At 35.3% G+C, this 18,377-nt stretch overlaps 1 protein-coding gene across 1 annotated transcript in view; it reads right to left on the bottom strand.

Annotated features, from left to right (window-relative positions):
* The window catches only part of LOC143248994 (matrix metalloproteinase-17-like), a 56,244-nt gene that overhangs the window by 27,517 nt on the left and 10,350 nt on the right, over positions 1 to 18,377 (bottom strand). Inside the window, exon 3 of the mRNA XM_076498095.1 lies at positions 2,499 to 2,797. Coding sequence (XP_076354210.1) covers positions 2,499 to 2,797 — 299 coding nt within the window. The remainder of the gene's footprint in view (positions 1 to 2,498; positions 2,798 to 18,377) is intronic.

Here is an 18,377-nt window from a genome sequence, read left to right as displayed (position 1 = left end):
ATTAAAGACAGTCTTTTAATAAACAGAAGCACTTTTATATTAAAGAATCATCATTTATACATGCAAAAACATATCATGTGATACCATGTTTTTCTACGTGCAAGCTAACTACAATATTTGCTTCAGCTACTGTCCAGAACAATATTAGGTTCCACTAGTTTAAATATAAGCATATTACAACTTACACTGCCATATCTTACACTTGACCCTCCCAGATGTTACGTGGTTTTAGCAAAAACAGGATATGACCCCGCTTTGTTCTTCCAGTATCATGACAGGATACAGACGATGCACATCTGGTGACTGCGTAAATCAGGGTTAAAAAGGGTTTTATCCATCATGACACCTTTTGACATTACCGGTAGTAAAGTTATGAGTTGATTCTGGTCAAACCATAAAGTTGTTATGGATTTAAATTAGCTGCTGTTTAGCATCCAGTAGAATATGGTCATTAAAGTTTTGGACAGCAGTATGAAAATGTAGGGTATATAAGTTAAATTACGAAATATATACAAACACAGTGCATTATGAGAGGAAATATGAAAAGGCATACTAAACAGAGATTCATATCCTACTTTCATTTTCTAATACAGTTTATCACTGAACGGCTGTAGAATATTCTTCCAAATAGGGTGTGACACTTTCTACAATTCATATGTTTCGTTGTCATTAAACTTTCTCAGCATCCATGTAACCCCATTTTTTGTTGATGTCTGTATCAGAACTGTTTGAAAGCCATGACATCTTTGTGAGTGTTACATCAGCCTCGTTACATTTTAAATAAGTTTTCACTACAAAGGATGTATATTTGTGATCATTATCATGTTGAAAAATAAAATCCTGACCAATGAAACGCACTCCTGAGGGAATGACAAAACCTTCCTCTATCTGTCAGTAGTCAGCATACCTTCTATTTTACGAAAGTTCCCGAAAACCTTAACTGAGGTACAGCTCCATAAACGTATATATACACCCCTACCATTAACTGTAGCTGTTGTACATTAACTGTTATACTGTTCTTCAGCCCACCTTCAAACAAATTGCTGATCATTACTATCTAAGTCCAACATGGCAAGGCGGTTAGAACACTCGACTTGTAACCTGAGAATCGCGGACTCGAAATCCTTTCAGCTGTGGGGCGTTATTATCAGGTTACGGTTAATCTCACTATTCGTTGGTAGAAGAGTTGGCAGTGGGTGGTGATGATTAGCTACCTTCTCTCTAGTTTAACACTGCTAAATTAGGGATGGCTAGGACTGATATCCCTCTTGTTGCTTTGCACAAATTAAAAATCAAACAAATCATTATTGCCAAACTGCTCAAACTTGGAGTTGTGTGTAAATCTTTTTATTTTGTTGCAGTGTCGAGTTTTCGAGTTTCCGAGTAATTACACACCAACTGGGTCATATCAGACTAATGTATATCTTACTGTTCTTCAAGAAACATTAACACCTCTACTTGCAACAAGGTTATTCGCATGTTCTCTACTGAATTATCACCTATCAGGTAGAGAATTTACTCTAAGGAACTTAACTTTTAAATATATTGGGTTTTCTTTCTTTACCTCTTGTACAGATAACAGTACCAATGTTATGAACCATATTATCGTCATCATCCACTTGGGCTACTCTTCTACCAATGGATAGCGGGATTGACCATACTTATAACACTCAAGGCTGAAAGTGCGAGGATGCCTGATGGATCTTCAACTCTCAGATTGCGAGCTGAGCGCCCTAAGTACCTGGCTATGCCATCTTAGTGACAGAGAAAAGTTAACGTGTTTTAATAATAAACACTACGAGCTGTAGTTAAACTAAACAAGGCAATAATTACAACAAAAATAAAGAAATGTGTTTATACCCAGAAAGAGAAACCTTTATCCTTTGAAGTTAAAACCCACAATAAATTCACATGACTATCACTTTTTTGAATATTAGTCACATACCACCATGGACCCTAAACAGAGAGATTTGAAAATTAAATAACGAATTTATTAAATTTGCAATCAACGGATACTGTAAAACATGAAGAGACAAGATACTTATGATTTGAGTGTTTATATTCTCAAACTTAAAAGATTTCACCTGACCTGTACAATATCGTATCAGATTTTTGCCACGACATATTCAACTGAAACACTGTATCAAGTGATCACTTTGATGTGTTTAAAAGAGATTGTTTCTTTTTTGATAGACCAGAGGGTAGGTATGATGATCACAGTGTCATAATTACTTTCGTCTAAAGACAATTATCCATCCCTCCAAAAAACAGTGCACTTCTTTGAAGTAAAAAAAAAAAGAGCTGTGCTTATTTTAAAAAAACAAAACAAAAACGACAGTTTAGCTTCCAAATTCCGTTTGATACAATTCTCAGTGAGTCAGTGGCAGATTTACAGACATATGATTCAAAAACTCTAGGTTTGATCCACCATGTTGAACAAAATATAGATAGACTATTGCATAATTTTGCTCTAAAACAAACATCATTCAAACACTTACCACCATCTTGTTTTCCCTTGGATTCGTCCACCCAAAGCTCATCGTCATCAAAATGAATGTCTCCACCATAGTGGCCATGCTCATATGGAAAAAAGGCATGAGCCAGTATACTTCCAGGTCCATCAAAAGGATATCCATCCCCATGAGGACCGTGTCCAAAAGCAACTATAATGTCAGCACTCATACTTCTTACGTATTTAAAGCGTAAGTATGGGGTTGGCTTAGTCCACACTTCAAAGGCTTTTTCTAAATTCTTATAAGTTTCTGAATGTTCAAACTCTGGTGACCAGTTAGCTAGACTTGAAAACAAAAAGCCATAATTAAGGTAAACCAACAATGAAAAGTCAAAATGTTTTAAATAACTCAAGTTGTGTATTATATATGTTAAAACTTTAAAATATTATAGATTTTTATATATATTTTAATTATCAATGGCGAAATCTGTAAGTAAACATAAAGTACATTGTTTAAGAAATGTAAACCAAAAAACAACAAAATATAGTATTGTTCAGCTGTGAAGGAAAAATGGTGCAAATAGTCTCGTACCATGAAAACTGTACAATCACATACCGGAAGCTTTCAACTATGTTAGTTCAACTGAAATTGATGGTTGTGAACAAATGATGTGTTTACGAAACGTACAGTTGTCTTGTTTTTCTTCAATTATGTAATTATATAGTTTCACGAAGAACTAACATTTTCAAGTAACAGTTACATGAAACTTATTAATTTAATATAACACCTATATTTCTCAAATTATGAGGTTACAGATGAAGTAATAAGTAACATTAAAAAAACTTACAATCGTATACCTGTTTCAGAATCTGATTTTGTTCAAAATAATATAATTTACCAACACACAACACATCTTCACCCATTCATTTGACATAGAAGCACGTCTACAGACTTACAACGCTAGAAACCTGGCTTTGTTACCCTTGGTAGACACAGCACAGATAACCCATTATTCACCTTTGTGTTTCACTGCAAACAAAGAAACACATCCTCTTCATTCTATATTGATTATTCTTACGTTTCAAATGAAGTACATAACGAGAGCTCTAAACAACCTAAACTGTTTATAACCGAGCAAGTCAAATTCCTGAAATACTTTATGTTATAATTTCTGAATCAAACTTATTTTTTCATTTGGTTAAGTTTCAAACGTTATAGTCTCCTGTATCTGGAATAACTAAACATGCTACGTCATAATTGTTATGGCCCTTTTCTATTTTGTTTATTCGTTGTAGAAACAAATGTGTTTAGCTTATACGATAAAGATCACTTAGAAATATTAACTATTTAGACAATTTCTGTTATAAAATATATTATAAACATTAATAAACTCTGAAAATCAATACAAGTTTGCTTTTTCACTTATGAGAAATATATATATATTTCTTTTTTAATATTCAATCAGCGGTTTTTCTTATAAATTTACAATGTAATTATCCCTGCAAGAAGCTATGACATTAAAAGTATAATCCTCTTATGTATTATTTATTGTAACCATCACAAAGCTTTGGAAAAAATGCACTTTTCACTAACTTAATTTCAATACAATGTGATAAACTCCATTGCTAATCGGAACTTGGTTTTATACAGGTCTAAGCCTCATACAGAAGTATTAAACAAATAAAACCAACATTTAATAGCATCGATAACTATTTAAAACGTGACTGTCCCATGTCTCAAAGTACAATAGAAATTGTTTTACTTAATTTTAAATTGTTTGAAGTTAAACACAAAGCAACACAATGGGCTATCTCTGTTTTGCCCACCACAGTACTGAAACCCATATTTTTGCGTTTTGTACCATTAAACTTTTGATTTATTTCTTTAATATGTCTATGTGAAACTTACACATATTTCATCCTAATTATAATATGTTTAAGCTTATTCTACTGATCAAGTCTCGCTTTTTATCCTTCCCTTTTGCTTCTGACGTTGCACTAGGAATGCTTGTTAATATTAAGTTTAGCTTTTTTTCTTATCGTTTGTTCTTACTTCTTGAAACATTTCAAAAGGATGAAAAGAAATAATTAGACAATTTTCACTGACTTTATTGCTATAGTGAACAGAGCGATGTGTTAAAATTCACCATTACTATAAAGACCACAATAGTATATATTTTAATCACATAAGGGCTTTTATCTTAATTTTACGACACACAACTGTTTATTAGAAAGGTAGTTTTATGAAATGATTCAGAATTTTTTAAATGGGTAGTCCAAATGAATGGTTATTGGAGAGGAACCCAAGGGACTTGCCACCCTCTAAAAAAGCTGAAATATAAGTCTGCAGACATACCACTGTGCCACTGGGGGGCCTGGACGCTCATACAGTATGGGGAATAATTACAGAAACAGAGAATAAAATGGGTATATAGTGCAAACTACACGTGAGAGAATAATAGCATTACAGGAAAAATAAAATCTTGCCTAATGCAGTGTCATATTGACGTGGCACAATGTGATTGGGTGTCGGACAATCATTCCGAAAGTACAAAACCAGCACAAACCCTGTATAAGTGCAGACAGTTATACGATTTTAGAGTGTGAAACGTTTTGTAAACACCATATCTCCTTGGAAGAAAATCACAAGAATATATAGATTACACCTTGAGCTAAAGAGGATAACCGCTATTGACAGATCGCAGCCCGGGAAGATTTACACGCGAAAAACATATATAAATCCTAGTTTGAGCTAAAAATGTCTACTCCTATCACAACTTGCAGCCCAAATTCATGTTTCATCCAGTGCTATATAGAAAACCCAGAATAGAGTAGATAAAACTAGTAATGTTAACAATACAAATTTTGAAGGAAGAAAACCCAGTTTACTCAAAAGTTAAGTTCCTTAGAGTAAAATCTCTATATGATAGGTGATAATCCAGTAGAGTTCTTGTGAATGATCTTGTTGCAAGTACAAGTGTTAAGGTTTCTTCAAGAATAGTAAGATACACATTAGCCTAATATGGTCCAGTTGGCAGCTACTAGGAAACCTTTGGTGAGAAAAGGCATCAAAGCAAAAAGATTTACAGACAAGTCTAAGTTTGAGCAATTTGACAATAATGATCAACAGTCTGTTTGAAGGTGGATTGAAGAACAGTATAAGAGTTAATGTACATGAGCTACAGTAAAGCATAATGGTGGATATATACATTTGTGGAGTTGTATCTCAGCCATGTTTTTCGGAAACTAACACAAATAGAAAGTATGCTGACCACCGAGAGAGGGAGGTAGGGTCAACCATGTCACTCCCTCAGAAACGTGCATAACTGATTAGAGTTTCGTCTTTTAACATAAAAATGGCCCTAATTTAGTAAAAACCTACTTGAAACGTAAAAATACTGAAAGAACGCTCACAAAAATGTCGTGGCGTTTACAAATTCCTGATATGAACATTATCAAGTTAATATAGGGCTACATGGATTCTGAAAAAGTTACAAGACATTTGGAACAAAATTCCTCAATTCTTCACCAATAAACTGTATAAAGAATGAAAGCATATTGTCGATCTCTATTTAAAGGAAAGGATTCAGATACAGTATTAATGTTCTGTACAATGTATTAAGTGTCTTTGCATAGTTTCTGTTATAACGCATTGTACTTATCTTTGTGCATATTTGCTTAATATAATTGGTATTACTTATCAACTTTGCCTCTATTTTCATATTTATTTCCAGTATGACTATTAATTAGACTACTCGTGAAAGCAAAATTGCATTTTTCTAAGTGCTATTCAAAGCGTTTCCATAGCCTCGTTACCCGAGTAGCTTCTGCACCGAAAAGTATATCACATTTATAAAAGCAGTATTCATTTTTTTTAGGATAATGTTTAATAAAAATTATTCGACTGAGTCTACTTATTTCTGAAGAAAGAGAGAGAACAGCAAATAGAGAGAGAATTTGTGTGTGAGGTGGATAGAGTTACCATCTCATGTAGAGTGAAAAGGATTGATTGGCTCGCTTCTGAATAGTGTGACAAAGTGTAGCCTTGCTTAAAACTAGCATTTTTGCATATTATTAGTAAGTCTACATGTAGTCATTGAATGATGAGCATTAGCCAATCAAAATATTTTTCTCCATATTTTCACGGGAATCAATCCAGGCTTCACCTTCATGGTTTGTGCCCGACGTACAATCCCATTTCTTACCTTATGATTAAGAGTACGCCTAGAATATGACTAGACCGACTTTGCTAGGTTCGATTGGAAATATGTATATCATTCAATTCTTTTTGTTAAAGGCTCTGAATTTTGTTCAATAAAAAGAGTTCACTCAATATTAACAAGGAAAGTAATAGTATTTTAAGCTGATATATTGTATCAGTTGTTTGTGTTTTTACACAAAATTTGCAAACTGTTATCCAATAAACTATCAAGTACTTGTAGGCCTATATTGAATTATTTATCAGCTGTAAATAATTCATTAAAAACTTGACAACCATCATTAATTTGAGGGTGTAAAATACAAGCATTCAAGTATAAACTTGAAATATTTGAAATAAGTACAGAAAATGATATATGATAATTTGTTACGAAATTATTAGGTTGCTCATTTTTACATTTCTCTCCCTCTTCCACACATACCCAAACAAAGCATCCAAGCACAAATATATAAACAAGTATGCTTATTTGTACACACACATATGATTTATTAAGTGTTTTTCTCGTCTATTACACAAATGTACAAACATAACAGAGGTAGGGAAAAGCTAAAGTCCAAGAAAGACGAAGAACAAAATTAAAGAAAGTAATAGCTAAACTTCGAAGATAACAGATTTAGTGGTTTTGTCCTTTATTACTTAAACCTTCGCCAGCAAGTCAATGGAAACAATGTAGACATTAAATCTCTAATGCTGATGACCACAATGTTTTGTCAATACATGGCGGCAGATTTCAGTGAATCTGCAAAATCAATTCCGAGTAACAAATATAAATGCTTGTGCTCAATTACTTTTCTGTTATGAGCAATTGGATGGTTACTCTGATGAAAACATGTTGCAAGGGACTTAATAGAGCTCGTTTCATAAAAATTCATCACCAATTTGAAAAGAATGATGTATGAATTGAAAATTGTCGTAAGCAGTCTTATGACAGCATGTTCTACATGAGTGGAAAATAAGTTGGCATGCAAACCTTGATCAAAGAAACAAACACATTGCAACAGAACTTGTTAGATTTCTCATTAATTTCTTTGAAATTAAAATCAGCACAGAGAAGAACCTTCTATTAGACTAGATTTCCTGTTATGTTCATTTCCACAGTTTGTTTAGACAATGCACAGTGGACTGTCGTATTGAAGTTTCTTTATTCTTTGTATATATAAAGAACTTTTATTTATTTTACTCAACTTCAAGTGCCTGTGAAAAAATCTACACGATGTGCTTGAAAAGTTAGAGTTCCCAATGATAAAGAAATTATGATATACGTGAAGAAGCACCTCTTAAGACGCAATGTGAGTTTCAAAAATGAGTACGAAGCCGTAACACAAATGTTGACTGTCAAAAGCTTCAGATTAGCCTACAGTGAAGCCTTATGCTACAACTAGTACAACAAGAAACACACAAAGTCATTCATTACAAAAACTATCAAATGGATATCAGTACAGCCTCTCATGCACTAAAATATCGCAAGATATTCATGCATTATTTACCAGATTAATTTTCCAAGTATGAGGAAAAGGATAAATAACTTTCAGAATGTAAAGCATATATGGTTAAAAAAATCAAGGAAGACGGGAAGAAATATGCGATGGGATGAAGGAAATACTAGTTTGGTTTTTGGTTTTTGGAATTTCGCACAAAGCTACTCGTGGGCTATCTGTGCTAGCCGTCCCTAATTTAGCAGTGTAAGACTAGAGGGAAGGCAGCTAGTCATCACCACCCACCGCCAACTCTTGGGCTACTCTTTTACCAACGAATAGTGGGATTGACCGTCACATTATAACGCCCCCACGGCTGGGAGGGCGAGCATGTTTGGCGCGACTCAGACGCGAACCCGGGACCCTCAGATTACGAAGCGCACGCCTTAACGCGCTAAGCCATGCCAGGCCCTAGGAAATACTAAAGACGATGATTTTTTACCTTCTACTCAATATAAAGTTAGACTTTTTGTGACAATGCCGTATGAAGATTTTCAGGATCTATGCCTATAGAGGACCTCTGCAATGCCATGAAAATCTTATTAATACGTATTCTACAGGCTTGCAGAGTTGAATAGAAAAAGGCAAAGTTTAATAAAAACTGTCAGGATCCAATACACAAATTATGATAAGAATGATGTGAAATCAATTATCATACTGATAATCTTAAGGATGTACCTGCACCTCATATCAAAGAATTGCTCAGAAAAAAATTACACTCTATGCTAAAAAGGATAAAGAAGACAATTTGAGCAACAACGTCCAAGACAGACTAAATGTAATTGGCGCTTCTATACATACAAAATGGCTAGTTAGGACTGCTTGACACCATATAGATCATAAATGTCTTTGCTACATAACGATACAGGAAGACAGTAACTTAACCAAGTACATATAACTGGGTCTGCTACTATTACTAAAACCAAAACACTGCAATTTCATCCTTGAGCACTAATTTTTTTTATAAGAACAAATTTAGTAGAATTATTTTATTATTATAAATATTTCAATCTGTAGACTGAGTTACTCCCATCATAATAAGGTAAAATATTAGGTTCACGATGGTTTTATGTTTATTATATTCAAACTACTGTCTGTGAATTTCATTTACTAATAACACTGGGGAACACTTTTTCAGTAACTTTGAGTTGCATTGGATATTTTAACTGATTCTGAAGGAGTTTGAGGCGCTGATTTCAAATCTGAAATTAGTTTTTCTCTACAAGCTCTAGTTTGTATGCAATTTGAGGTTAATGAAATTGTACAAATGTGAACTTGCGTAAACCATGTATAAGCATTTTCACGTCCATATATATAGATAGCTTCTAATATTTTGATCATTCTTCTTTTGTTTCAGATCAAACATGGCTTCCAAAAATAGATATCATTGCAGAAACAAGCCTAATGCCTTCTGCTACATATGTAGATGCTACACACTCAATCGTCAGAGACGTAACATATCCTCGTTCGTCAAGCGTGACTACAAGGCATATTTTGAAGTTCATCTTGGTGATCAAGACAAGCAATGGGCTCCTCATGTTGTGTGCCACAATTGTGAGGTAATGCTTCGAGACTGGACCAAAGAAAAACACAATGGTCTGCCTTTTGGTGTTCCAATGATTTGGCGCGAACCCACCAATCATGTAACTGACTGTTATTTCTGCATGGTAAACACAACGGGTGTTGGGAAGAAAAACCGACATAAGATTACGTATCCGAACATTCCCTCAGCTACTGGGCCTGCTCCGCACTCTGAAGAAGTTCCTGTTCCAGTTTTCAAAGGCTTGCCTTCATTGGACGATAAAGACATTGGACATGATACAAGCGAACAAGACAGTTGTGACAGTGAATTGTCAGAAAAGTGTACACAATCGGAGAACTGTTCTTCAGACACTGAACCTTTCCCCGTCCCCAAGCCTCTTCCCCAGGCTGAACTGAATGATTTAGTGCGGGATTTAGGTCTTTCAAAGAAATCAGCAGAGCTTTTGGCATCAAGATTACAAGGCAGAAATCTTGTTGATCACTCTGTTAAAGTATCATATTTCAGAAAGCGTGATCAGCTTTTTGTGACCTTCTTTTCAGAAGACAGACAGTTTGTTTACTGCCATGACATCCAAGGGCTTCTCAAAGAACTGGGTGTACCTTACACCCTCTGCTGAATGGAGACTCTTTTCAGACAGTTCAAAACGCAGTCTAAAGTGTGTTCTTTTACATAATGGGAATGTTTATGGAGCAGTACCTGTCGGTCACTCAGTGCATTTGCGGGAAGACTATGATGATATGAGAATGGTCATGGACTTATTAAAATATCATGAGCACAATTGGATCATTTGTGTAGACTTAAAGATGGTCAACTTTCTTCTTGGACAACAGAAAGGTTTCACCAAGTTTCCATGTTTCCTCTGTATGTGGGACAGCCGAGCACGAGACAGACATTGGGTCCAGAAGGACTGGCCTATTCGTGACACCCTTGAAGCAGGCATGCCAAATATCATACAAGACCCAATTGTAAGCAGAGATAAGATCATCTTTCCTCCTATTCACATCAAATTAGGTTTGATGAAGCAATTTGTCAAGGCACTGGAAACCGAAGGTGAATGTTTCCAACACATCATCACAGCTTTACCAGGGTTATCATTTGAGAAGATCAAAGCAGGCGTGTTTGATGGCCCACAGATTCGAACCCTAATTCGTGATGATCAGTTTGTTGCTAAGATGACCGCTTTAGAAAAGGCAGCATGGTTATCCTTTGTGGCAGTCGTTCAGAACTTCCTTGGAAACAATAAGGCGGAGAACTACAGTGAACTTGTGAACAGAATGCTCCTCGCTTTTCGTGATCTCGGGTGCAACATGAGCATCAAGCTTCATTTTTTGAACAGCCACCTTGATAAGTTCCCTCACAACCTGGGGGCTGTGAGTGACGAACAAGGAGAACGATTCCACCAAGACCTAAAGGTCATGGAAGAACGCTACCAAGGGCGCTGGGACAAAAGTATGATAGCTGACTATTGCTGGAGCATTAAACGAGATTGTCCAGATGAAGTGTACAAACGCAAAAGTTACAAACGCAAATTCCTACCTGAATAAAATACACAAACAAATTGATAAGCTATTCCTATAATTTCCTATAATAACGAAAAATTAAAAAAATAAATAACAATGTCAAATTGCCTAAAATCTGTAGCTTGCAGACAAAAACCGACTTCAGATTTGAAATCAACACACTCAAATTGACTATAGAAAGGTCTTTTTTTAAATGCAACAAAATGAGTGTTCCCCAGTGTAATAATTTCACATACTAATGAATATTTTAAATCACATCGACAGAAATATGTTCTACAGTACTCTTTACAAAAATATGTTACTAGGTTCAACAAGTAAAATTGTGTTATTTAAAATACAAGGTAAAATTTTTTCACTCTCTCAGCTGTAATGTGAGTGTCATGGTTATTTTTATTTCCTCCATAAAAGTGCACTGCCTGTTAATTTTTAAATGTTAAAATGAAAACATATTTTTACTACCACTAATGAAAAAATAGATAAAATGCATTTCCGACAATGTTTTCCAGGTTAATTATTACAGTTAGCCATATATTAATTAATTATAAAATCTAGGTCTCCATGTTCTTGTTGCTTATTGTTATGCTCTTGGTGTAACTGAATAATTCATATCACACAACACCGCTGAATGACTCTGTGAAATGTTCATTATCACACTTCAGCTCACATACATATATTTATTTATATGCATTTATATAAATCTATAATATCACTGGACATTGTCGAGTACTCTAGTAGTTTATACTGTTTACTTAATTACAACATCAATCGCTTCAGCAGTGCTCAGGTTATCCTCAAAAGCTATTTCCAGTTGTGTCATCTAAGAGCTAGAAAACTTTACTCATTTATAGTTTTCACTTCATATAATAAGTAATCAACAACAACATTTAGATAAATTAATACCTTTAACTGAAAGTCTAGTACAGGATTACAATTTGTGCTGTTACTACTATACTTCAATACACGTCAGAGAAAGGACGACTACCTGGTATTTTGTAGAACCAACATACCTCTCAGATAAACAGACAAAACATCTATTGAACACAGTATTCTTAATGCTCACCTAGATTACAGGTTAATACTCTTGAAACATCAGATGGTGGTTCCCTTCATAAAATCCACTCAAAGGCTTGAAAAGCAAGGATCACAACATACTTTCAATCAACGATTTTCCAATAATATATTTCTCCTAGTAAATTAAATGGTAATATATACAGCTTATATCATTAATGAAACACGGACTGATATATCTCAGAAAGCAAAGATTGGTTAATCTTTTCAATAAAATGTTCAAAATCCTAGCTATGATGTTGATGTGCTAGTATTATAACTGTTCATTCCAGCTGACTGAGTAATGTCAATATGGAGTAGTACAGTGGTTTCCAAACTTTTGTTACCCATGTCACCCTTTAATAAATACGATTTATTATGCATTCCTCCTTTTTAAGTGAAAAATAAGTCACGTGATTAAAAATTATACATATATAAACAATAAAATGCTATGTGTGTTACAGTAATTTCTTATAACTTTCCTTCGTTTGTTTGTTTTGAATTTCGCATAAAGCTACACGAGGACTATTTACGCTAGCTGTTCCTAATTTAGCAGTGTAAGATTAGAGGGAAAGCAGCTAGTTATCACCACCCACCACCAACTTGTGGGCTACGCTTTTACCAACATATAATGTGATTGACCGTTACATTATAACACCCCCACAACTGAAAGAGCGAGCATATATAGTGTGACGGGGATTCGAACCCGCGATCCTCGTAAGTCGAGCTCCCTAAACACCTGGCCATGCTAGATCTCCTTAGCAAAAATATATTAAAATGCGTAATTTTTCATAACTGCACCATAATTGCTCGTGCCCTCCAATAAATTATTTGCATCTCATGGAAGGTGTGTCTAACACTTTGGAAAATGCTGTTGTAGGAAATAGAGGGGTACTTCATGTTATCTCTCAGGGGTTAAGGAAAGCAAAGGTTGCAACACATTTTGGTCACTGACCTTTCAATCCTATGGCTGTTATAAGCTTTGATGATTAAACTTCCAATATAGAACGTAAATCATATTTCAATACCACTTGATATTTCTGAAAGTAAGGGTCACAAAGCCATTTTATCTGTTCATTTTTCAATCAAACAACTGATCTAACTGTCGATAGTCAGACATATTTCTCCTGATATTTGGTTGATATCTCAATCAATAAAACTAAGAAAAAACAGAAAACAAAAATTGCAAGACACTTTCAATTATTGGTTACACGCAAATGATTGCTAAAGAGCCTATAGATCTCTGTATTCCACTATCAGGTGTGACAAGTGTTCATGCTAGTCAATCAACAAATGTTACAAGCATCTGTTGGGTAATCTGTATTACTTATTCTTATAAGACATCAGTGTGAAGATGATAAGGTGAAATGCTTATCTTCAACACACTTAACACTCAAGATAACCATGTGAATAATTAGCTATTGAAATTGGCTATTTCATCAATGTGAATTTCTTCCAGTGCTCCCAACCACGATATACAATTCTCAGTGAAGCACAATGCTAATGCTATGACTAAGGAATAAGCCATGACCCACTTCGTAACATAGCTGATAACAATAAGTATGCATTCATGAGGTTTTGCAAACTTTGGGAATGGACTTTCAATACCTAAGGCTGTCCTCTAGACAGAAACCCCCTCTTAGTTATCTGGACAGCATACAGTATGTTACATATATCCAGCATTCCCAAACATTTCAACTTTAATCTGGTTAAAAGAACCATCATCTTATGTTAGCACAAGTATGGGTAATACCTTGGTGTCCTCCAGTCTTTATGCTATGCAAAGTTTGAAAACTTCTTGCCACAAAGCCATAGAAACCACCAGTTGCAGAACAGTAGACAAACAATGTAACTGTGATCTATAATAGAGGTACAAACACTTTCCTGCACTTTAAAGTGGTCGTTCTTGTACCATGGGGTATGTTTATCCACGCTACCCTCCTATATTAGAGTGTAGCAGATTTAACTTTGCTGTAGAGCAAAGAACGTTCATACTTCTAAGTTGGAGTCCTTAAGTTGATCTTCGTCGAATTCCTAGTGTTAATTTTGGTATTTACCCAGTATTAAAACTTTCCACTTCATGACTTGTCATTGCTATGGATTCCAGTATCAGAACTTTATATGAGTGGTCAATATCCACATGTGTGATCAAATAATCTATCATCCTTTCCATGATATTTCCTTCCATGCATATTCTTCAAACTCTGTGATAAAACCTGCTATTGTCCCCTCTGGAATTTTGAAGATCATAAGCCACTTCATTAAAACATTTTCTACTCAAATTCATACCATAGAAATAGCTGTAGTAGTCTTTCATGAATACCATACTTGCAAGAACTTCTTCTTCATACAGTACCTGCTTTGCGAGCTGTAAGCATATGATTAACATGCGAGTTTACACGTTTCACTTCATCCTGTAGTTGTGATAACACCGTTCCAATTCAACTGTCACTGACATAGGTGCTAACAGTAACTCACAGTCTTTTTGTAGATAGAGTAACACTGGAGTTTTGCAGAATGATTGAGGCAAGGTGTTATTATTGCTAATGGTATAATTATTTGGACTATTATTCTCGTTTTTATTATTATGTGCATCGTTATTTTCACAACATTTCGACCTGTGAGTTCTCCAGCCATTTTCAGGTGTTATATCAGGCCTCTCGTACTAGCAGCGTGGCTTGAGTATACTAACGATACTATTGTCCTATGGCAACATCAAGAGGGTGTAACATCATTCCTGAACCATGTCAATAGTCTTCAACCGTCAGTCCAGTTCAGCATGAAACGTGAAAACAATATACTACCATTCCTAGACATACCTAAGGCTTGGGGTTGTCTTTCTTCCTCCCTGATTATTCCTTCTTTGTCGTAACCCCAAACAAAAAGAGGGGAAAATATATGGTTTATGTCAGTCTCTATCATTTTACATTCACTTTTTTCTCCTGTGACGGTGATATTATTGACCTTTGGAGGTTTCAGACAAAGCTTATTGTCGTGGGATTGACTGCAGGCGATAGACCTACTTCGGATACCTGATGCCACATTCTCGGATCCCTAGCTTATTGCCGCTCTTGTATCAGATTACGATTTCAAGACATTCAGGTACTATAAACCGACAGCCACTGTTTGATGCCTTAACTTCGTTCCACACCATCCAGATACTGTGAAGAAACGCATTAGGAAATGCCTATAACGAATGTCAACAGTGCTTATAACACAATATAAAACAAGAAATGAACCAGTTAACAGATATATTTAAGAAACATGGATACCCCAAAGATTTCATAAACGAGATATATAAAGAGGTCATACAGAACAACAGGCACACACCCAAGAGAAATCAGTACCAACTTTGTCACATCCACACATCAGAGCCCAATCAGAGAAGGTATAGAGAATATATAAACAATACACTATTAGGACCATCTTCAGAAATAATACGGCACGTCAAAGAACACCCACCAAAGTCAGACCACTGACGTCTAAGGAGCAAAGAAAACATTACATGTATGACATCCCATGTAGTTGTGATAGATTATAGATCATAATAAAGCAACTATCCAGGGCAAGATCGACAAGTTTGGCATAGTAAAACATGTATGGTCTGAAGGAGAACACAGACCAACATGCAACAAAGTTATTACCATTAACAAGGAGCCACAATGGCAAATAAGAAAAATGAAGAAAGTGGAACACATTGCACTGGCTTTTACTTCTATCATTAATTCAAGTGCAGGCATAAGCCAAATATGCTCCCAGTATTGCAAGTAATTGGGATAAGATATACAACAGATGAAATTAGAGGTACTTCTAAAAACATTCTAAAAGTATTTTCCTGATAGCCAAGCGGTTAGAGTACCCACATTTGGTATCACATGTTTGGGTTTTTGAAGACTGGTAATTCCACAAAAACTTTCTGATTGTATGCACACAAAATATCTTATATAACAGTAGCTATTGTTATGAAAATATAAAGAAGAGAATAACAGTCCAAATAATTACACCATTTTAGGAATCAGATGCTTGGTGCTGCTGTCCTGGAGAAATTGGCCACAAATTTCGGCGATATAATATATAACCAAGGAAATTGCAAGCTTCTTGCTTGGTCAGAGCTTGAGATCAACCTTTAACAGCAGCTATCTTAACTCTACAATGTGTGACCAAGAAACTCCACTTATGACCATACTGTTTTCTAAGCTTCAATTTCAAGTTTGCTTTTTGATTTGCTGGAATACAATTCTCAGGTTCTCATCCACAAACTAGAAATTGTGCCAAAATAAAAACACAGAAACACACGTACATTTTCATTCATTCGTAGTGAAAAAAAAAAGGCATCACTGAAAGTCATCAGGCTTACCCATCTAAAACTGAGAACCCTGGCATACCTTCTTTCTTTCTAACAATTACTATTAAACATGGCCAAACACTCTTGGAAGTTTGTATGGCTCTCCTTCAACATCAGCTACATTCCAGCCTTAGTCACCTTTTTAGATCACCAGGGAAGGTCACTACACTGATTGCTTTATTGCACTGCATCACCTCTAACCATTTGATGCTGCATTACAACTATGTGAACCAACTGGCAACTGGATCTCAGAATTATATCATCATATTCAACCAAAATGTCACTTAGTTGCTTTTGATACATTGAGTGTAGATTGTTTTCTTGATCCTCAACCAGTGACCTCAGATGAGCCAATAACCACATGTTTACTTTCAACTATGGTGTGGCAAATGAATACTTGGCTTTACTGCTACCCTTGGTTACTCCCATTTCACTTATCACTCATAATTATAACACAACGCTAAAACTTCATCCCTTGTTGTACTTACCTTCTTTCTGCGCAGAAACGAAACCACTTTTAATGTGTAACTGCATTACATGGCAATAGCACATTGAACTTTGTCCAGACTAAACCACGTAGCACCACATATATATTTGAAGGTAATGTTATTCCCTTTACTATGTACAATTATGTAGTCCATTGTTCATGGACTCGACTTGAATGGCATTAAATAACCTCTGTAGGACATTCATCCTGATAATGCCTATTCTAAATCCAAAATAAATGATGATGCCCATTCTAAATCCAAAATAAATGATGATGCCTATTCTAAATCCAAAATAAATGATGATTACCTTTTTTCTATGAATGACACCTGTGATTGACATATAACATATAGTCTAAAACCATTTACCAGACCAAAGTTATTACCCACACAATTGTGATGCCATTTGAAAGATTTAGAACACAGTGAGTTCTATGAATGATCTCACAGCCCTATGTCACCTAAAAAGTAACCCTATCTTCCTTGTATTCTCACTATGTTCCAAGTTCCATTCAGCTATGACAAAGCTGGGGTGATGGCTAAAGTTTTTAGCGCAAGTAGTTTTCTGTCTTCCTCGACGCTTGTTGCCAAACCAACTTCGTCTTAACAATTTTCTGAAGCATTTTCTAGAACATCCACCACTTGCTGTTGGTTATCCTGGAATTGTTAATACACTGACCACTACTGATAAACTTCTTTATATGTTGTTGAGCAAAGTACTAATATTGTAGGTTTGCTGGCATCTACTAAGTCATTAGCTGAAACAGTTAACTGCTTAGCAAAGTATGGGAAGTTTCTTCATCGGTTATCGACCAGTCCACAAATGAAGTAAATGCTTTACTCTTCACACCATGAACAATATCTAAGCAGAGGTCACATTTAATGCAGCATGTACCCTACGTGTTGACTTGGATAACCCTAACCATTCATTGAAAACAAGTGTAGTTTCTTCACAGTCTCAAAGTACATTAATGACTAATTAACACTCGGTCTGGGTATACCGTAATACACTGGATATGCCCAAACATGTTGGTCTATCCGAGTATTATCTATAACAGTTACACTACTGTAGGCTTATCAGATGACTGGCCTGAAGTTACCATTTCATTCTGTGTTACTATGAGAACTGCCTTGGTTAGGTTGAGGATGAATGTTCCTCAAACCCAGGTATTGCCTCATGGCGTCACTGAGAATACCCTCAATAAACTTGTTCATGAGTATATCTCTCGTCTTGCATATCTCATTACTGGGTAGGCCTTCCCATGAAATTAGATCAGCTGCTTAACTGAAT

The sequence above is a fragment of the Tachypleus tridentatus genome, chromosome 4 (genome assembly GCF_004210375.1).
Source record: "Tachypleus tridentatus isolate NWPU-2018 chromosome 4, ASM421037v1, whole genome shotgun sequence".
Lineage (NCBI taxonomy): Eukaryota > Metazoa > Arthropoda > Merostomata > Xiphosura > Limulidae > Tachypleus > Tachypleus tridentatus.
This window is presented reverse-complemented; position numbering and strand designations above follow the sequence as displayed.